At 40.0% G+C, this 22,039-nt stretch overlaps 1 protein-coding gene across 1 annotated transcript in view; it reads left to right on the top strand.

Annotated features, from left to right (window-relative positions):
- ryr2a (ryanodine receptor 2a (cardiac)) overlaps positions 1 to 22,039 on the top strand; it is a 270,453-nt gene that overhangs the window by 115,661 nt on the left and 132,753 nt on the right. The window contains 17 exon segments of the mRNA XM_039787778.1: positions 639 to 831; positions 1,699 to 1,903; positions 2,381 to 2,485; positions 4,542 to 4,645; positions 6,451 to 6,534; positions 6,774 to 6,933; positions 7,995 to 8,142; positions 8,356 to 8,456; positions 9,470 to 9,574; positions 9,699 to 9,873; positions 13,886 to 14,094; positions 14,339 to 14,515; positions 14,973 to 15,118; positions 15,232 to 15,346; positions 16,192 to 16,352; positions 20,732 to 20,891; positions 21,330 to 21,416. Coding sequence (XP_039643712.1) covers positions 639 to 831; positions 1,699 to 1,903; positions 2,381 to 2,485; positions 4,542 to 4,645; positions 6,451 to 6,534; positions 6,774 to 6,933; positions 7,995 to 8,142; positions 8,356 to 8,456; positions 9,470 to 9,574; positions 9,699 to 9,873; positions 13,886 to 14,094; positions 14,339 to 14,515; positions 14,973 to 15,118; positions 15,232 to 15,346; positions 16,192 to 16,352; positions 20,732 to 20,891; positions 21,330 to 21,416 — 2,435 coding nt within the window.

Below are 22,039 nucleotides of genomic sequence, written 5' to 3'. Positions count from 1 at the left end.
AATTAACGTACATCTTAGAATCTAAGATTGTGTGTGAATTTTCTTTTTTAATTTTGTCTAATTAGTATATGAAAGGGACTTTGATGAAACAAAGCAGTAAGAACGCTTGGGCGACAGAATCACTTTACATTCAAAGTGGAAATGAAGAAGCTTTTAGTGCCTCATTTGGAGTTGGTGAAGCACGTCTTTTATTGTGAAGAATAAGGATAGACAGATTATCGGCCCTGGCCGCTAATTAAAAAGTCTTCTTCTTTGGCTCTGCTACAGCTCTGTGTCTGTCCCTCTGCTTCAGTTTCACTCACCCCCACCCCAAGTTTCTACTATATTAAATAATTGCTCAAAGCATTTAAACACAGTTTTGTGTTGTAGTTTGTAACATTTGAAAATCTTAATTTTGACTTAAAGATTTTCATTTTCACTGTATATGCATATCAGTTCCAAATATCGGTTATCGGTTTCATTACCTACTAATAATCGGTATCGTCCTTGAAAAACCAGTATGGGTCGATCCCTGGTGAAGAACAGAAGTACGGTCCCGGATGTGTTGACAGCACCGATGTGGATTTGGGTGACTTGTTATTGCAGACATTTAAAAAGTTAAACTCAAACCAAACTGAAACTCTGTCCTCACTGTGCAGGCTGCATTGCACGGACTGTTAGCTCACCCAATCAGCATCTTCTGAGAGCAGAGGATGTGGTGAGCTGCTGCCTGGACCTCAGCGTGCCCAGTATCTCCTTCAGGATCAACGGCCAGCCGGTTCAAGGCATGTTTGAGAACTTCAACTCTGACGGCCTCTTCTTTCCTGTGGCCAGCTTCTCTGCAGGAGTCAAGTCAGTGCTTTACTGAAAACAGTTCACACCCTGTCTGCCCCCTTCATGTCAGAGAAAACCTGAGTATATTTTGTCTCACCATCCAACATATAACCATAAAAGTTTATAAACGGCAGAGCAGAGAGTCACCTTTACATGAGGCCAAAAAAAATGCTTTCACTTCTCTCATATTTTTGTAGTTCAAGTAACACTACAGTATATAATAAAAATCAGCTGCAACCTCTTTGACTGACTGGCCAGATTTAAAATGAAAAAGCTTATTTCTTGCTAAAATACACAGGATGCTGTTTCCCTCCTCCTACAGTAGAATAACTTCATTGTATATTGGTTTGAATATGTACTGTACGTCTTTTTAGAACACTTTTTAGAATGGAAGTTCAGTGTTCCACAATTAAAGATAACATATTTTACAATACTTATTGAACATATGGATACAAGTAAGCCTGCAAAATGAAAAAGGCAACAGTAATTATTCAGTTGAATAAAGACTAGAAGTAGTAAGAATAAAAGAAATGGACTTCTAAAGGACACTTCTTGAACTTCCAAACACCAAAATAAAATGCATTTGTTTGTAGTATTTGTGCCTATTTAACTATAAATATTTTACATATATATATATATATATATATATATATATATATATATATAACTTTTACCTGTATAACTCTACTTGCTGAAATCTGAGCAGCCATACTGACAAACAATATCTAATGCCATTTAATTAACAAGCTGGGTTTTGTGGTGGTACAGACTTGTTTCCTTTGATGTTCAGGAAAGGACATAAGTATTTTTTCCATGTTGAAATCATACCCTCTAAACCATAATGTCTCCTATTGATTCCTCCTCCTGTCACCTGTCACACTGCAGGGTGCGTTTCCTCCTCGGGGGTCGTCATGGGGAGTTTAAGTTCCTCCCTCCTCCAGGTTACGCCCCTTGCTATGAGGCGGTGCTGCCCAGGGAGAAGCTGAAGCTGGAGGCCAGTCAGGACCAGACTGCAGCCAGAGACCTGCTGGGTCCCACCATCACCTTGAGCCAGGCAGCATTCACCCCCACACCTGTGGACACCAGCCAGGTACAGACCACTGCCAGGGTTATTACCATCTTACAGGAGTGTGCTATATTGTAAAAATAGGACATTTTTAAATAAACAATCCTATGAATAAATAGAGAAATTATATATAATATAACAATGAAATAAATCAATACATTTTTAATTACTTTGTATTTCATTACTATGACATGGTATTTCATCCTGCTTCATGACCTTATTTAGATTTATTTATCAACAGTTTAAAATGCTAAATGTCCTTTTCCAAAATCTGTTTTGATGCCACTTTCCCGAAGAATGTTTTATTTCATACCAAACACAACAGTCTCTTTTTGTGGAGCAAAACTAACCAGACTGAAGCAGAAGAGCAATGTCCAAAATGATTGTTCATTGTTGGTTTTTCTGTGTGTGTGTGTGTGTGTGTGTGTGTGTGTGTGTGTGTGTGTGTGTGTGTGTGTGTGTGTATGTGTGTTCTGTGTTGTGTGTTTATTGTGTGTGTAGATTGTGCTGCCACCTCACTTGGAGAGGATCAGGGAGAAGCTTGCAGAAAACATCCATGAACTGTGGGTGATGAACAAGATAGAACTGGGCTGGACCTATGGTGCTGTGAGTATCAGACAAACAGCTCAATATTGTATTTGAATTTTGATTGATTATAAGCCCCTTTCACACATGTTCCTCTTTACATAATCTGATGACAATTCAGCATGTTTGTCTCATGTTTGAATAAGCGCCCGAGTCACTTTTATGTAAAAGTCATCGCAGGTCACTTTCAACACTGAATTGAATGCCGACAGATGAATGTAAAGGCTGCACAAAGTTAAACATTCAGAGAGATAAATTAATTGCAGGTCTTGTTTCACTGATTAAGAGCTGTTGTAAATTTCTCATGTAAGTATCATCTTCTACGCTCAAAAGATTAGGATAAATTAAACATGATCTCATTAATGAGATTCTTCACATGTCAGATCAGTCTACATAAATCATTTTTCCTGTTCACCGTGAGAGGAAAAGAGGAAAAAAAAGTGTACCGTACAATCACAGTACCAGACCAGCTGTTATATTATAGACTTTTATGCCAGCTTTGTGGATGAATAAAATAATGTGTAGCATCTTTAAATACAGCATGTGAGCAAACAGGACTCAAACAAGTCCAACTTAAAGTCCTGTCATTTAATGCTTGGTCACTGCTAGACCATATAAAGTAGACTGCATAATTGTAATATGATAAAAAATTATTTTAAATCGTATCGTTAACGTTGTCAACACATTGCTGTTTTCCAGCAGCGACATCGCACCAGCTGCCAAACGTGGCTCTTTCTGTAAATGGGCTGTAATGTCTGAATGAAATGACAGAACTGAGCAGCCTACTTAGCTACATGTATTTAAAGGGGCTTGGCAATTCAATTCAATTTTATTTATAGTGTCAAATCACAACAGTAGTTATCTCAGGACACTTAACAAATAGAGTAGGTCTAGACCACACTCTATAATTTACAAAGACCCAACAATTTCCCACGAGCAAGCATTTGGTGCGACAGTGGCGAGGAAAAACGTCCTTTTTACAGACAGGAACCTCAGACTGACCCAGGCTCTAGCCGTCTTAGATGCGTCTCGTACAGTCAGTGACAACAGAAACTTAACCTCCCCGTCCTGATGTGGGGCGACGCCACCTTTTAGAATCGCCACAGTTGCCTCTGTGAGATTCTGTTCATTTTCATTATCTACCACTACAGGTGTTCAACACCACCCCCCCAACAGACGGAGGCTGAATGGTAGTTGGCAGAGCTTCAACCTAACCTAGTCTTTCAACCCAAGGTCATTCAATCTTTCTATAAACACAGAGTTTTCCGTGCTCTGCAGTCATATCAAATTCCAGTCAGTCATTCATATCCACTTTAGTGGCTCATTCAGTTATTTGGGCAATGCCCAAATAACCAGGAGGTTCCTCACTTGTTGCCCAGCTGGGAGCTGGGCCTGGGACTTCTTGCAGTATATTCAGATATACTCTTGCATTGCCAGACCCCTGTCCACAGCACTGCGGATGAAGGTCTGGCTAGTCCACACAGTATTCCAGGATGGGAGAAAAGTGATCTGGTTTATTGGCATTTCTCTAAACCAATAACAATCGTCTTGGGTGGCACTAAACGCCGGACGGAGCCACGGTACCTCTGCTAAATAGCCTCAGGAAGGAACTTGTTTTGGTGGAACATGTACGTTCAAAAGTAGTTTTAGTCGTGTGAGAGAAAACTCAGATTAGACAGATAGTCTAGCTAGCTGTCTGGATTTACCCTGCAGAGATCTGAGGAGCAGTTAACCATAGTCCTCACAAATCCACCAGAGGTTAGAACGCCAACACAAAGAAAGAGGAAGGGGACGGACATCCGGCCGAAAATAGGGACATCCGGCAGCAATCGGTAAATAAAACATCGTCGATATAGACTAATTCAGATATTACACATCACATCCCAAGCAGCCAGTGATACCTGTTCAAGAGCAGAGCTCTTAAAAAATGGAAGTTACATGGATGAAACTCCAGTTCTATAACTTGATGCGTCCAGGTGTCCCAGGGTTCTCTGTTCCCTGACATCAAAGGGTGCCAAGCAACAGACTTCCTTACTGTCCTAACCTTTGCTTTGTTATGTGTGGCTGTGTGTTTCAGGTGCGAGATGATAACAAGCGGCAACACCCCTGTCTGGTGGAGTTCTCCAAGCTTCCTGAACAAGAAAGAAGCTACAACTTACAGATGTCTCTGGAGACTCTCAAGTAATGCATCAGTGCAGTGAGCAACATAAGATATGACATTTAGATCCAATATTTATCTGTGACACCATTGAGCCCATTGAGAACACGATCTGTTCATACTGTACATTAGTAAATAGAGATGCACCGATTGAACGGCCAATGACCGGAATCGGCCGATTTTCACGTGCTCGGCCATGACCGGTGACCGGCCGGTCAGTCTGACTTATGCCGATTTTATGCCGGTCAAATGCACTCGGGCGCCGCATGATTAACATCGCGCAAGATCAGCGCACCGCCGCTCAATCAGCTGTTCATGAAATGTTATAAAGTTGTAATTATACACTGCTCTGCAGAGCAGTCTGCTCGGATCTCAGCCGTTCTCTCTCTCCCCTCTGAGGCTCAATAAGTGGAACATGAAAACCGCGGGTCCCGTGAAATATGACAGCTACAGTTTATTGGAAAATAGCGTTGGGCACACTGACTTTTGATGAATTTTTGCTGTTGATCAGACCCCAGATGAGACAAGAAGCTAACGTTAGCAAACGCTGCGGTGACTGTCCCTCTGCCTCTGACGCTGCAAGAGACGCTGTGTTAAAAAAAAAAAGAGACTGTATTCCTCCGACCCGCTGTATTAACGTTACTGTTTAAAACGCTTTCCAGGTTAGTGGGGGTGCATATACCGCTCCACACCAACATTAAAAACGTAGTAATCTTCCCCCAGCATTTAGTTTGTTGCTAAACTGTGTGTAAAATGAGTGGTGACGTTTATGTTTTCAGGTAACGTTACTGTTGACGTTCAAACAGGCCTGCGTGTGTGTTTTGAGAAATATCTTTATACTACAAGGCTATATTTATTATATAAAGTTGGTTATTGGATGTGAAAAGAAGGAAATGGTTCTAACATTGCTCTTTAGATGTGTGTGAATTTCCCACACCAGGAGTAATTTATATAGTTATATTTTATAGTGATCCATTATCTGTTAAAAAAATGTTCTATGCAAAATGTAAAATGTTCTATTTAAGAAAAGATAGAAAATAAATATTTGTGTGTGCTGTAAAGTGGTTCGAAAAAATGAAATCGGAATCGGCTAAAATCGGTATCGGCAGGTCAAACTCAAAGAAAATCGTAAATCGGAATCGGCCTAGGAAGTTCTAATCGGTGCATCTCTATTAGTAAAATCTCTAAGATTCCTTCTGTAGACTAGGCAGTTAACTCACTAAGTATGTATCCAAGCAGTATAGACCCAATCAAAATGTTTGTTTACAAAAACTTCTGGGTCGAAAACTGCTGCGTCCCGTACATACAATGTAGTTTGAAGCAAACTGGGACGGGGAACAACTGGATATACTCGCATCTCCTTCATCTAAAATGCATGTTTGATGCTTTCATACAGTATGTCAACACTTTCACTAACGTTAGCTTGGAGTGCTAATTTACCTGTTGGGCAACAGGCTTAAGAAAATGACACCGACCGGTTTGTAACGCTAGATTTGGTTTATCCAAGACGCTAGCAAATCAACACAGGACAGAATATAAGCACAGCAGAAACGTGAGATAAGTCAGACCTCTGTGTTAAACTATATACAGTATCTTTAAATATACAGTTATGGCTGAAAATGACAACAGAAATAAACAAGTTTGACGATATCACATATCAAATCAAGTCATTTGTCTACCCAGATGTGATTTTTGTGTTAGTGCGATGTCACGGTGATTCGGTCCATAAAGGAGTATGGTTAATGGTAACGTGTTTGGGTCATTATCAAACACCTGAACACTAAATTACATGTTTGATCATGTGTGTGTGTGTTTGTGTGTGTTGCAGAACTCTCCTGGCGTTGGGTTGCCATGTTGGCCTAGCAGATGAACACGCTGTAGAGAAAGTCAAGAGCATGAAACTGTCACCAACGTAAGTCACCTCCACCTAAAAAAATTATGCCACAAGTCAACAGGGACATGATGCAGAATGATACTTACATGATGATCCAATGATGGGGACAAAGGGGACATTTAATGAAATGATTAATAGGGCAGAACAAAAAGGATATTTGGATGAGGAGATCACCAGAGGCTTTTAGACATCAGTCTATAAAGGTTGTTGAGCAGCTGGCTAGCTTAAGATTCCCTGATTCAACTCTATCTGTGCAGCTATGAGTTGTCCGGTGGTTATAAGCCTGCTCCTCTGGACCTGAGTCACATCAAACTGACCTCCACCCAGGAAGCCATGGTGGACAAACTGGCTGAGAACGCACACAACGTCTGGGCAAGGGATCGCATCCGCCAGGGCTGGACCTATGGCATCCAACAGGTAGGTAGGAGAGACTGTTGGTAAATACTGAGCACTGTGTGTGGGACAGAGAGTGATGACTTTGTGTTTCCTGTATCTAGGGCTGGGTACCGAATTCCATACTTTTTAGGCACCGACCGATTTGCCTCTAAAGTATTGAGTATCAAAAAATGCCAATTTCAATACCTAAGGAGTAAATTTCATCAGAGTCAGCGAGCCAAGATCTAATAATGCTGTTGATTGGCTGTCTTAAATGTGCTGTAGGTAGGATTGCAAAGATCCAGGACTTAGCCAAAAATTTGAACATCAACAACAGTCCCTCACCTTTCTGCTAAAGCCCAAAACAGTCTCCTAAGCACCTCCCTCCACAAGGGAGAATGAATGTGTTTGCATGAGCAGTGATTGACACACAGTTAGACACCCCCCGAAAAAAGTATAATTTAGGAACCGGTATCAAAGTCACGGTATTGGTATCAAACATTTTTGAACGATACCCAGCCCTACCTGTATCTCTGAATGTCAGTTGTTGAGGGGCAGTTTGACAGTTAGATGACTGGTCCACAGATGTAGTGAAGTGTGCACACATCAGGATGGCAGCTGTGGTCACTGGTTACTGTCATTCAATCCCTATCTGTCCTGTGTATGTTTTTTTGTTGTTGGTGCCCAATTCACAGAGGGACACTCTGACAAAAACACCTACAGCTACTGTATTGGGCCAATCACAGCCATGCCATCTTGGTGGGGAGGAATCCTGAGTCTAAATAGTCAAACGTAGGTTCCCTGTTTTTCCTTCAGCGGCTATATCACCATTTGGTAGTTCAGAGTGGCTCGTGGATAACGCCGAAGATCCAACCAGTTGGCTGACTAGAACCAATGGTTTTCTCCATGCACAAAGAAAACTAATTTTTTTTTTCCGTTTATTTGCTGCTCCACTGGAGCTATAGGGGTTGAACGTGTCTTGCTCAGTGATGGTAATGAGGAACGGGCAAGCACTACTGTTTCACTATCCTCACCTAACACTGCATTCCTATAAAGAAATTGGTTATTTAGTTTATATTCTTCTGGCCTCTTTCTCTTCTGAGGACGTGAAGAGTCGTAGAAACCCTCGTCTGGTCCCCTACATTCTCTTGGATGAGAGAACCAAGAAGTCCAACAAAGACAGTCTGAGAGAGGCCGTGAGGACTCTGCTGGGATATGGATACAACCTGGAAGCTCCTGACCAGGACCATGGTACAATACATACCCTTCATTGTATCATTCATTCAGTCATTCAATTACTTGTCTTTTTTAGGAATATTTGTACATTTTGTATAATAATTGTTGGGGGCAAAAATGACAACCGTCCTTATACTAAAGTATAACATGTGATGATAAGATGCTATTGGTTCCATGATAATGTACCCATAACCATACCCCCCCCACCACCTTCTTCTCATCCAGCAGCTCAATCTGACCCTAGCAACATATCTACTGAGAGGTTCCGCATTTTCAGAGCAGAAAAAACCTACTGTGTTAACGCAGGGAAGTGGTACTTTGAGCTGGAGGTAAGAAGAGACATGATGAGAGATATGATAATGCTCTGAAATATATACTACTGTTCAAAAGTTTGGAATCTCTGGCCACAAAAGCTTGATTGGGTACAGTCAGATGGCTGACAGATCTACTCTATGTTTAAATGGTCTTTCATTCTGTCAGGTTGCAGAAAGTCCTTTATTTTAAATAGATGTTATTTTGTATGAAGGGTTTGTTTTGTACATGAAGAACAAAACGCTGTACAATGGTTTAACCAGACTGACAACTGAAAGAGACAAATATCCCTCTGAGCACCAGTTCACCAAATCAGCAGTCATTGGTAAAAGAAACTGGAAGCTTAGCATCATAATGTGTGCAGATTTAAAGAGGAATGGGTTTCACAAGCACAGGTTTCATTGTTAAGGGCACAATAATGCAGCCTATAACAGGCAACATATTGCTTTAGCAAAGCTCTTCTTCAAACTTCACAATAGAAACAGAAGGTTAGTCTAGGGTTAGCACTTATGGAATATCAGGTGGAACATACTATAGACTGACAAATCACAGTTTAAACCTCTTCAATCTAACCACTGAGAAGACTGCAGAGGGCCCAAAGGATTTAGAGCCCAATTGCACCGTTGTGGTTCAGTAATGATCGAGGGTCACTTACGCATTTCTGGACTGGAAAACTAATTCAAAATCCATGTTCCAACGGTATTCTCCCCCTGCAACACTGTGGGGACCTAGACTAAATGGAAGTTTGAATAATTAAATTCTTCTTCTTTTGGGGCCAAAACTATTTCAAATCTAAATTAATATATTTAGTGTCTGAATTATACTGTTTTTTTTCTCTGTTGAAATAGTTATTTTTGAAAGAAAGAAGAAACAGGTGATTCCAATATATATATATATATATATATATATATATATATATATATATATATGCCTGCAGGGTGCAGCTATGGCCAAGTTATCACACTGAGCTTTTGCTGTTTTTTTTACTGTTCCTAAACTGGATATCACCTGGTTCCTGCTTCTCCTCCAGGTATTGACTGCAGGAGAGATGAGGGTGGGCTGGGCCAGGCCAGGATGCCTCCCAGACCAGGAGCTGGGATCAGATGACCAGGCTTTTGTCTTTGATGGCTTCAAGGTGGCTGGATTTTTCTTTGCTCTACACATTCCATTTTTTCAGTTTCTTGGCACTGCAGTAGAAGCATTTTTTTTTTTTATTAGTCCAAATGAGTCATAAAATGTGGAAATGTCTTTTTTCTTAGGTCCAGCGCTGGCACCAGGGTAATGAGCACTTTGGGCGTGCCTGGCAGACAGGGGACGTGGTGGGCTGCATGGTGGATCTCAACGAACAAACCATGATGTTCACACTTAATGGAGAAGTGCTGCTGGATGACTCGGGATCTGAGCTGGCCTTTAAGGACTTTGAAGTTGGTGAAGGTGACAACACACACACACACACACACACACACACACACACACACACACACACACACACCATACACAACATTACAAGTAGTTGATAAATCAATTTAGTGAAAATGAAAGCCCTTAAAAATGATTAAATGTGCAAAATGTAATACTGACAACTAGTGTTTAAAATAGTTACTGTAGTCGGAATTCTAAATACTGGAGAGAGTCTTCTCCCCCGGGCCCCTTCTCCCCAGACTCAAAGTTCACAGAGGTTGTCAGGTTGAGAACGCAGCATCCAGTAAAAAATACAGTAAATATATTACATATTGCACCTTTAAAGTTTTAAACACTATTTTCCAAAGTATTACATCTTGTTTTAAAAATGTATATTTTATCCAAAGAGGTTGTATGTAGGATTCTGTGTAGTTTATTTATGTCATCCAGCTGGATTTGACGTCATCTGAAAAGGATGTTAGTGTGCTCACTGACTCCTGCTTTTTCGTATCATTAGCATCACCTGGCTAATGGGCAAATGGGCAAAAATGTTTTCGCTTAAATGCTTGGATGACAAGGAGTTTGAACCATGGCTGAGGCCCGTCTCTGAAAATAACCGCAAGGCTTAACAATAGAAATAGAATGACAGTAAAATGGACATTGAACTGTTTGCCATGGTCATTTGACTAGTTCAAAAGAAAATGGCGCTCAACACTGTGCATTAGAGCTGTCAGTCTTCCTCTATAATACCATTCAAATTCCATTTGTTATCTTTTTTTATTATTTATTATTATTATTTTATTATTAAATATTTAATGCTCGTATGCAACCTGTTATAAATATGTACTACACTACTCTAGGCTTATGCATTGTCAATGCCACTATAAGCATGTGGTTGTTGTTACACGTTCTGTCCACTAGAGGGACTTTCAACATCAGCCTGGCCTTAAGGGGATCTACGTCACGGCGCATTGCATTTCTGGCACGCCGTTTACATTATTTTCCACCACGAGCACACAGCGACAAACACAAATCAACAGAGAACTCTGTGATGAAACATTATCTAACAAGTGTAGTGAAGGCACTTACACTTACGGTGCTCGGTTAGCACAATGACATCATGTTAGAAAGCACAGCTGAAATGATTTGTCATAAACTAAGTAACACTAACAATAGTGTTATAAGCAACCTGTTTCTTGAAGATTGTCTTGTTACTGAGAATCCAGCTGTTAGAAGGTAATAGATGAAGTGGAAGCTAACTGTGACAGCTGTAGGGCAGCTAACATTAACTTTAGCTGTGTCCATGAAGCTCCCAGCTAAGCTCCTATAACTCGCAACGCAGTTAGGAAACCAGAACGAGCTAACTAATGATAACATAAGCATTTTTCCTCGGTGGATGTCGATTTTAAAGTCGTGTTAAAACTCTTTCCCATCCTTCTTCCGATTTCTGTCTGTCACTCCCCCCTCCACTAACGTAACTCGGTACGTAAACGTTAGATCACAATGCCTTGTGTTTCTCAACCCCGTAACTTATTGTTCATCAGACGTGACATGAGAAGAGGGAGATTAGCTAACGTTAGCCAACCTATTTCTAAAAAAAATCACATTCAAATAGTAATTTCAGCATTCAAATAGTATTGATTTTTTTTACTATTTGAATTATATTCGACTTTCGGAATTCGTTCCAACAGCCCTACTGTGCATTGACCATAGAAAAAGAATAAGTTAGCCTGCTATAGCGGTTGGCAATGGCAAACCGCTTTCTTTTGACTTTAGCTTGTCTGTGTAAATTGAACGCATTTGACACCTGGACTGAGGGGGGGAGGGGGGGGGGGGTCATGCATTTCTTGGCAGGTCAAATTGTGTCTTCCTGGCTAAAATAACGGGATGAAAATCTTGGTAGCTCTAAAATAAGTTCTGCTGAATATGCTTCCACTTTGTTGGGATCAAAAACTGTTGCCAGCTGATGAGGCTGCATTCAGACAGGGGGAAACCGCGATCCTGCCATTTGTAGCAAGATTGAGCGACGGGGGGAGTGTCAATGAAACGGCCCATTTGTGTGACTCCTGTTGTGTTCTTCAAACCCCTCAATATAGCACAGGTAGACTTTATATTTCACAACTACTGTTTTCCGTCAGACTGTATACTGTAGATCTCGACGTTTCCGACTGCACTTGAAGGCAGCTTCACGGAGAAAGTAAAAGAAAAGACACAAGCGAGACAGATTGACTGTGCTCTGTTGTTTGGAAACATTCAGCTGTTGCACAAACTCCTGGCCAGTTCAGTGATTTTGGTTCGTGTGGCGGCGATAGAGGCAGTGATGTTTCCTGTTTCCTGTACGGGACGCTCACAGCGCCTCAAAACACACCGACAAGTCTGATCTCCGGTTACAGGATTGGCCACCGCAGCGTGACGTGGGGTTGCGTTTCTTCAAATGTTGAGTCAGTCTCAACTTTTCGCCGCAGGCCTCCTAGGTTTTTTTGTGTGTCCCCCCTGCTGCAAACCCCGCCGCAGCTTAACGCACTACCCACATTCAGAATGAATGGAAAGACCTGCGTTTTTGGCGTACCGTCTGACGGCCAATGCAGGCTGTATGAATGTCCACTAAGTTGTGCTGTTTTGGCTCGACATTGTGGATTTCATATAAGACCAGGTGTCTGACAAATTAGGCGATGCAATTCTTGAATTCTTGGTGATGAGGTCTTAAAATGTATTAAAATGATCTTAAATTAGGTCTTAAATGGTAAATAATTTCACTTCAGGTTTACTGCATATTCCCTGCTTTAACACTGCATTACTTTGTAGCCATGCCTAACAACAAGGCTCCCTAGTTGGAATCCTTTTCCTCTGGTTCTGTTGAAAACCCTTTGAAGCAAGAGTCATGCCAATTATAGACGAAGGAGGTCACTACCTGCTTGATATTATTAGTGATGAAGCTTGTCTCTGTAAGTCTGGTCCTTTGATGCAAGGGCAGATTTGTCTGAACATTTTTCCAAGATGAAAGGACATTGGTCGTGCCTGCAGTCAGCTGTGTAATATGTAATTGTCAATCAGTTCTTTTATAACATTTTCAGAAGTGATCGCTTAATGTCTTAATTGATCTGTTGTCTTCTTTCTTTCTTTCTTTCTTTTTCTTTTTTTTTTACTATATATTTTATTTCATATAACAATATGTATTTTGCTTTATAATATTTGTTTATGTTTGTCTTGTGTGGGACCCCAGGAAGAATAGTCTTTACTACAGTGATGACAAATGGGGATCCTTAATAAACAATACAAACAAACAATCAGGAGAATATTGAGATGCATAAAAGGTTCCTCTATGGATAGTGTTAGACATAGTAATTAGGGCCATCAAAATGAACGCGATAATACTGAGTAATAATAACAACGACCGCAAATTTCTTTTTAACACCATTATTAACACACACACACACAAGGACACACACACACGCAATCTATGAGGTTAAAAACAATGATATAGCTACATTACATTGTTACATTTAGCTGACCAATGTACTTGTACAATGTGATTGTTACTATACATCAGGTCCATTGTTTTGTGTTGTGGTGTTGAGCTGCTTAAATTATTATTATTATTATTATTATTATTATTATTACCAAGTAATGTTACATTCAGGTCAATATGGCCATCGGTTGGTACTTGATGGGGTTTGAGTTAGCCATATTATGTTTTTCAGCATATTTTTAGAGCATACATTACCTTTGCGGTTATGCTGGATAATATTATAGACAGTATTGTCATTGTTTTGGATTGATGCAATAATGATAAACATTTGCATAAAGCAGGCATAGTTGTCCGCTCCCATGTTGATTACAACAGCATTACAAACGTGAAAAATATCCCTTTCAAAGTACATTTAGAACAGATAAAAAATACATTCGAATTTAAACGGGAGTTAACTATGGACAATCACGCGATCAATCGCGATTAAATATTTTAATCGATTGACAGCCCTAGTAGTAATGCACAAAAAGCTTCATCTTAGTATTTGAGTTTCGATTTTTTTCTGTCCGTCTCCAGGTTTTATCCCAGTGTCCAGTCTGGGTGTTTGTCAGGTGGGGAAAATGAACTACGGTAAAGACGTCAGCACTCTGAAGTACTTCACCATCTGCGGCCTGCAGGAAGGCTACGAACCGTTTGCTGTCAACATGAACCGGGACGTCACCATGTGGCTCAGCAAGAGGCTGCCTCAGTTTGTTCCTGTCCCCCCCAACCACCAACACATAGAGGTGAGGGGAGTCACCTGCCATACAGAGCCCCGTAGCTCGCACCTGCGAGAATCTGCTATCGCATTTTAGTAGAACTCCCAGGGCATTGGCCTGAGATCTGGACTGAAATGTAACACACCCTTCAGACACATTTTAAGACATTTCTAAATAGGTTTTTGTCTGAAAAGACGGGAAATTTGAGACGGGCTAAAACATTGACAGTACACACAGAACTAATGTTTTTGGATTTTTCCTTCTTTTTCAGGTGACGAGGATAGATGGGACAGTGGAGTCCTGTCCTTGCCTAAAGGTCACTCAGAGGTCCTTTGGCTCCCAGAACAGTTACACTGACATTACCTTCTACAGACTGAGCATGCCCATAGAGTGTGCAGAATCCTTTTCCAGATCCACACCTAACGACAGCCTCTTCTCATCAAAGAGGGTAACAGTACCACAAACACACAGACATGTACTCATACACACGCACATACACTATGTCAGACAGATAGATACAGTATACTGACACTGATTGACAGATCCTCGGTGTGTAACACTCAATGCAATCCATCTGCTGTGTGGCAGGTCCCTCCATTGCCCAAGCAGAATGTTCTTTTTTTGTTAAAGATTTGATTTGGGCATTTTAGGCCTATATTAGATAGGACAGCTGAAGACAGGAAAGGGGTAGAGAAAGGAGGAATGACATGCAACAAAGGGCCGCAGGTCAGAATCGAACCTGCGGCCGCTGCAGCAAGGATTGAGCCTCAGGTGTGCCAACCAGGCGCCCTTTTAGTGTATAATCTGATATCCTTCACAATGTACTGCTCACATTTACCTGCAAGTGTATGTGTGTCGGGTTGGATGTATGATTGAGAATATGTGTGGTGTGTCTGTTTCTGCAGGAGCTGGAGGACTTTGAAACTGTGTCAGACTTTGAGGTCCTGATGAAGTCTTCTCACGGTCCCAATGGTCCCAATGGACCGGAGAGAGACGAATTCAACAACCACAAAGATCATAACCAGGAGAAGCCCTCCAAACTCAAGCAACGGTTAACCCCATTTTCTCATAACAACAGTTTAAAAAAGTTTTTTCACCCTTTTGTCACTGTGTTTGATCACTATTTTTAAACGTTATATTTAAACCAAGCATCTGATCTACCAGGTTTCTGTTGAAGAGAAACAAGCCAGACAACAGCTGTCCATCATCGGCTCGTCTGTCAGAGGAAGTGATGGCTGATGACAGAGATGAATATGAATTCCTCATGCAAGCCTCTACTGTAAGACAATACAAAAAAGAATTCACAAAACACTCACATGCAATATACATGTTACTGATGCAGCGCCGCACTCCAAGAGAGCCAGTAAGGTGAAAGATGCACAAGTAAGGTACTTCGGTACTACTGAGGACCGATTCGTGCTAAATCAAACATTGCCAAAATTGGGTACCTGTAAGTGTAAGCTTACCTGTCCTCTCTGCATCTAATCCACACACACACGCAGAGGTGCGGATGGAATGAAATGCTTACATAAAACATTAAAGAGCAATTAGAAAATAAAAACAGGCTAAAATAGAATAAGATACAAATGTAAGGATAAAAGTGTCAGTGCAGTGTAAGAAATTAATAATTTTATTTGGGGAGAAGGAGGTGTTGTATTTTGTGTGGTGTGTAAAATTTTCTAAATAAATAACAAGATGGTCTGTATATAGGTTTGGAATTACTGAAAAAAGGTACAGTTGGGTACCAGCATCGGAATTTGAGGTACTGCTATCGTTACCGAAACGGTACCCAACCCTACGCACAAGATGGTTTTGAAATGAAATATTATACGTATATTACAAACAGTTAGAATGAACACATGGTACAGGTCTACAGGTCCTAGAAAAGTGTTACAGTTCAGTCAATACATTTGTTATATAATATGAATGTATTTGCGTTGTCATTCAGGTCTCTGGTTTCTAGCAAATTATGTTTAACCCCTGCACCTGAATATGGTTTTCCCCCCAATTACATGTCTTAATTTTGTGTTTCATAATCCGTGTTGTGAAGCTCTTTGGGAACAGAACTGGGATGAGGGGTGATGCAGTTTAACCAGACTTGATTGCGCCTCTCTTTCTGTGCAGCACTACTACTCTGTGCGGATCTTCCCCGGTCAGGAGCCCAGCAGTGTTTGGGTGGGCTGGGTGACCTCCGACTTCCATCAGTACGACCCAGGATTCGACCTGCACAACGTCCGAACTGTCACAGTTACCCTGGGAGATGAGAAGGGCAAAGTTCATGAGAGGTTAGTCAAGTTGGAGCCAACCCATATCTTGGGCTAAATTTTAATGAATATAATTTTTTGTTGGGATGGGTGGTGTGTGTGTGTGTGTGTGTGTGTGTGTGTGTGTGTGTGTGTGTGTGTGTGTGTGTGTGTGTGTGTTTGAGGCAGCGGGTTCTCGTTCCAGCTTCAAACTACGTAATTTAATAGCAAATTATTGTATTGTAGTGCTTCAGTGAAATCTTTACTGTGCATTTTGGTTAAAAGACTGAGCATGGTGTGTGTTCTTTTTCAGTATAAAGCGCAGTAACTGTTAAATGGTGTGTGTTTTATTTGTCAGTATAAAGCGCAGTAACTGTTACATGGTGTGTGTTCTTTTTCAGTATAAAGCGCAGTAACTGTTAAATGGTGTGTGTTTTATTTGTCAGTATAAAGCGCAGTAACTGTTACATGGTGTGTGTTCTTTTTCAGTATAAAGCGCAGTAACTGTTACATGGTGTGTGTTTTATTTGTCAGTATAAAGCGCAGTAACTGTTACATGGTGTGTGTTTTATTTGTCAGTATAAAGCGCAGTAACTGTTACATGGTGTGTGTTTTATTTGTCAGTATAAAGCGCAGTAACTGTTACATGGTGTGTGTTTTATTTGTCAGTATAAAGTGCAGTAACTGTTACATGGTGTGTGTTTTATTTGTCAGTATAAAGCGCAGTAACTGTTACATGGTGTGTGTTCTTTGTCAGTATAAAGCGCAGTAACTGTTACATGGTGTGTGTTTTATTTGTCAGTATAAAGCGCAGTAACTGTTACATGGTGTGTGTTCTTTTCAGTATAAAGCGCAGTAACTGTTACATGGTGTGTGTTTTATTTGTCAGTATAAAGCGCAGTAACTGTTACATGGTGTGTGTTTTATTTGTCAGTATAAAGTGCAGTAACTGTTACATGGTGTGTGTTTTTTTGTCAGTATAAAGCGCAGTAACTGTTACATGGTGTGTGTTTTATTTGTCAGTATAAAGCGCAGTAACTGTTACATGGTGTGTGTTTTATTTGTCAGTATAAAGCGCAGTAACTGTTACATGGTGTGTGTTTTATTTGTCAGTATAAAGCGCAGTAACTGTTACATGGTGTGTGTTTTATTTGTCAGTATAAAGCGCAGTAACTGTTACATGGTGTGTGTTTTATTTGTCAGTATAAAGCGCAGTAACTGTTACATGGTGTGTGTTCTTTGTCAGTATAAAGCGCAGTAACTGTTACATGGTGTGTGTTCTTTGTCAGTATAAAGCGCAGTAACTGTTACATGGTGTGTGTTTTTTTTGTCAGTATAAAGCAGTAACTGTTACATGGTGTGTGTTCTTTGTCAGTATAAAGCGCAGTAACTGTTACATGGTGTGTGTTTTATTTGTCAGTATAAAGCGCAGTAACTGTTACATGGTGTGTGTTCTTTTTCAGTATAAAGCGCAGTAACTGTTACATGGTGTGTGTTTTATTTGTCAGTATAAAGCGCAGTAACTGTTACATGGTGTGTGTTTATTTGTCAGTATAAAGCGCAGTAACTGTTACATGGTGTGTGTTTTATTTGTCAGTATAAAGCGCAGTAACTGTTACATGGTGTGTGTTTTATTTGTCAGTATAAAGTGCAGTAACTGTTACATGGTGTGTGTTTTATTTGTCAGTATAAAGTGCAGTAACTGTTACATGGTGTGTGTTTTATTTGTCAGTATAAAGCGCAGTAACTGTTACATGGTGTGTGTTTTATTTGTCAGTATAAAGCGCAATAACTGTTACATGGTGTGTGTTTTTATTTGTCAGTATAAAGCGCGATAACTGTTACATGGTGTGTGTTTTATTTGTCAGTATAAAGGCAGTAACTGTTACATGGTGTGTGTTTTATTTGTCAGTATAAAGCGCGTAACTTACTGTTACATGGTGTGTGTTTTATTTGTCAGTATAAAGCGCAGTAACTGTTACATGGTGTGTGTTTTATTTGTCAATATAAAGTGCAGTAACTGTTACATGGTGTGTGTTTTTTTTGTCAGTATAAAGCGCAGTAACTGTTACATGGTGTGTGTTTTTTTTGTCAGTATAAAGCGCAGTAACTGTTATATGGTGTGTGTTTATTTGTCAGTATAAAGTGCAGTAACTGTTACATGTGTGTGTTTTATTTGTCAGTATAAAGCGCAGTAACTGTTACATGGTGTGTGTTTTTTTTGTCAGTATAAAGGCAGTAACTGTTACATGGTGTGTGTTTTATTTGTCAGTATAAAGCGCAGTAACTGTTACATGGTGTGTGTTCTTTGTCAGTTATAAAACGCAGTAACTGTTACATGGTGTGTGTTTTATTTGTCAGTATAAAGCGCAGTAACTGTTACATGGTGTGTGTTCTTTGTCAGTATAAAGCGCAGTAACTGTTACATGGTGTGTGTTTTATTTGTCAGTAAACGCAAGTATTAACTGTTACATGGTGTGTGTTTTATTTGTCAGTATAAAGCGCAGTAACTGTTACATGGTGTGTGTTTTTGTTGTCAGTATAAAGCGCAGTAACTGTTACATGGTGTGTGTTTTGTTGTCAGTATAAAGCGCAGTAACTGTTACATGGTGTGTGTTTTATTTCATTAGTAACTGTTACATGGTTGTGTTTTTGTCGGTATAAAGCGCAGTAACTGTTACATGGTGTGTGTTTTATTTGTCAGTATAAAGGCCGATAACTGTTACATGGTGTGTGTTTTATTTGTCAGTATAAAGCGCGAGTAACTGTTACATGGTGTGTTTTTTGTCAGTATAAAGCGCAGTAACTGTTACATGGTGTGTGTTCTTTTTGCGGTATAAAGCGGCAACTGTTACATGGTGTGTGTTTATTTGTCAGTATAAAGCGCGGTAACTGTTACATGGTGTGTGTTTTATTTGTCAGTATAAGGCGCAGTAACTGTTACATGGTGTGTGTTTTATTTGTCAGTATAAAGCGGGTAACTGTTACATGGTGTGTGTTTATTTGTCAGTATAAAGCATGATAGCTGTTACATTGTGTGTGTTTTTTGTCAGTATAAAGCGCAGTAACTGTTACATGGTGTGTGTTTTTTGTCAGTATAAAGCATTAACTGTTACATGGTGTGTGTTTATTTGTCAGTATAAAGCGCAGTAACTGTTACATGGTGTGTGTTTTATTTGTCAGTATAAAGCGCAGTAACTGTTACATGGTGTGTTTTATTTCAGTATAAAGCTGGTAGCTTGATTTGTATTGTGTGTTTTTTTGTCAGTATAAAGCGCAGTAACTGTTACATGGTGTGTGTTTATTTGTCAGTATAAAGCGCAGTAACTGTTACATGGTGTGTGTTTTTTGTCAGTATAAAGCCGTAACTGTTACATGGTGTTAGTGTAACTGTAACGTACATGGTGTGTGTTTATTTGTCAGTATAAAGCGCATAACTGTTACATGGTGTGTGTTTTATTTGTCAGTATAAAGCGCAGTACTGTTACATGGTGTGTGTTCTTTGTCAGTATAAAGCGCAGTAACTGTTAAGGTGTGTGTTTTGTAGCCGGTAACTGTTACATGGTGTGTTTTTGATAAAGCGCAGTAACTGTTACATGGTGTGTGTTTTATTTGTCAGTATAAAGCGCAGTAACTGTTACATGGTGTGTGTTTTTGTCAGTATAAAGCGCAGTAACTGTTACATGGTGTGTTTTATTTTTCAGTATAAAGGCAGTAACTGTTACATGGTGTGTGTTTTTTTTGTCAGTATAAAGCGCAGTAACTGTTACATGGTGTGTTTTATTTGTCGTATAAAGCCGAGTAACTGTTACATGGTGTTTTTTCTTTGTCAGTATAAAGCGCAGTAATGTTACATGGTGTGTTTTATTTGTCAGTATAAAGCGCAGTAACTGTTACATGGTGTGTGTTCTTTGTCAGTATAAAGCGCAAATAATTGTTAATGGTGTGTTTTATTTGTCAGTATAAAGCGCATAACTGTTACATGGTGTGTGTTTTGTTATAAGCGCAGTAACTGTTACATGGTGTGTGTTTTTTGTCAGTATAAAGCGCAGTAACTGTTACATGGTGTGTGTTCTTTGTCAGTATAAAGCGCAGTAACTGTTACATGGTGTGTGTTTATTTGTCAGTATAAAGCCAGTCTGTTACGGTGTTTTTTTTGTATAAAGCGCAGTAACTGTTACATGGTGTGTTTTATTTGTCAGTATAAAGCGGTAACTGTTAATGGTGTGTGTTTTATTTGTCAGTATAAAGCGCAGTAACTGTTACATGGTGTGTTTTTTGTCAGTATAAAGCGCAGTAACTGTTACATGGTGTGTGTTTTATTTGTCAGTATAAAGCGCAGTAACTGTTTACATGGTGTGTGTTTTATTTGTCAGTATAAAGCGCAGTAACTGTTACATGGTGTGTGTTTTATTTGTCAGTATAAAGCGCAGTAACTGTTACATGGTGTGGGCTGGAGAGAGCAGCAGTCCTGGTCAGGGCAGAAACAACAACGGCTTAGAGATTGGCTGTCTGGTCGACACAACAAACGGATTGCTGACATTTACAGCAAACGGCAAAGAACTCAGCACATATTACCAGGTAAACATTCGATAAGGTGTTACAGGTTTGTGAATGGTCTTTTTCTTCAACCCCTGCTTTTTTCTTCTTCTCCCTTCCTGATTTGTTTTTTTCTTTCCTTTCATTTTGCTTCATACACCAAAATGGGCGTCCTTACTCTTTGTTTTCATGTATTTTTTTTTATTTCTAACATTAATCCCTCTCAGTCTGGCACCAGCTATTAAACCGCTGCTACCAGGACCAAACCAAACCCTGCCTGTTCTTGGCTTGTAAATTAAAGTTACCAAAGAAAGTTTGTTCACATTACTTGTGCCCCTGTCTGTTCAGCTTCCAATTAATGATTTACATCAGCCAACCCACTCAGAGGCTTAAGGAACATTTCTGAGCTCGGAGCAGCCGAGGTCAGCTGAAATCTCAGCGGACCTCCGTGACGCCTTTCACACTCTCTCGTCTCAACAGGTGGAGCCCAGTACTAAGCTGTTCCCAGCAGTCTTTGCCAAGGCCACCAGCCCCAATGTCTTCCAGTTTGAACTGGGGCGTATTAAGGTGAGAAGGACACACACACACACACACACACACACACACACACACACACACACACACACACACACACACACACACACACACACACACACACACACACAGACACACACACACACACACACACAGCCTTACAGCTTCATTATTAAAAAAAAGTAACTGAGGTTTGAGAGGTTGCCTTTAACCCCAGAGACAAATAACCTGCATTTCCTGTTGCTGCTTCATAATAAAAGCCTTCTAGTGGTACACAGGTAGAGAGATTTTAAGTATTTATGGAGAAACAAAAACAAGAAACGCAACAAAAATGACTTAGAATGGTTTGTTTAGACGTGTTTTTTAAATCGTCCTGTTGCAATTCATCTTTAGAATTTGTAACATCCTTTTGGTTTGATGTCAGTTTAGTAACACTCTAGAGCAAAATACTCAAAATGAAAACAGAAAATATCTTAAAAAAATCCTTCTTGACCACCACACTCTACATACAGTCTCTCTTGTTATGTCAGTTTGGGATGAAATGATGTCTTATACATAACCAGACTAATGAGCACTATATATGAAAACCAACTCTTGGTTGACCGAGAAAACTGCACAATGAGTTTGAGTATGTCCAGAGTATCCTCTTTGGTCTG

Source organism: Perca fluviatilis, chromosome 21 (assembly GCF_010015445.1).
Source record: "Perca fluviatilis chromosome 21, GENO_Pfluv_1.0, whole genome shotgun sequence".
NCBI lineage: Eukaryota > Metazoa > Chordata > Actinopteri > Perciformes > Percidae > Perca > Perca fluviatilis.
The sequence above is the reverse complement of the archived record's forward strand: the minus strand, read 5'-3'. Positions and strand labels throughout refer to the sequence as shown.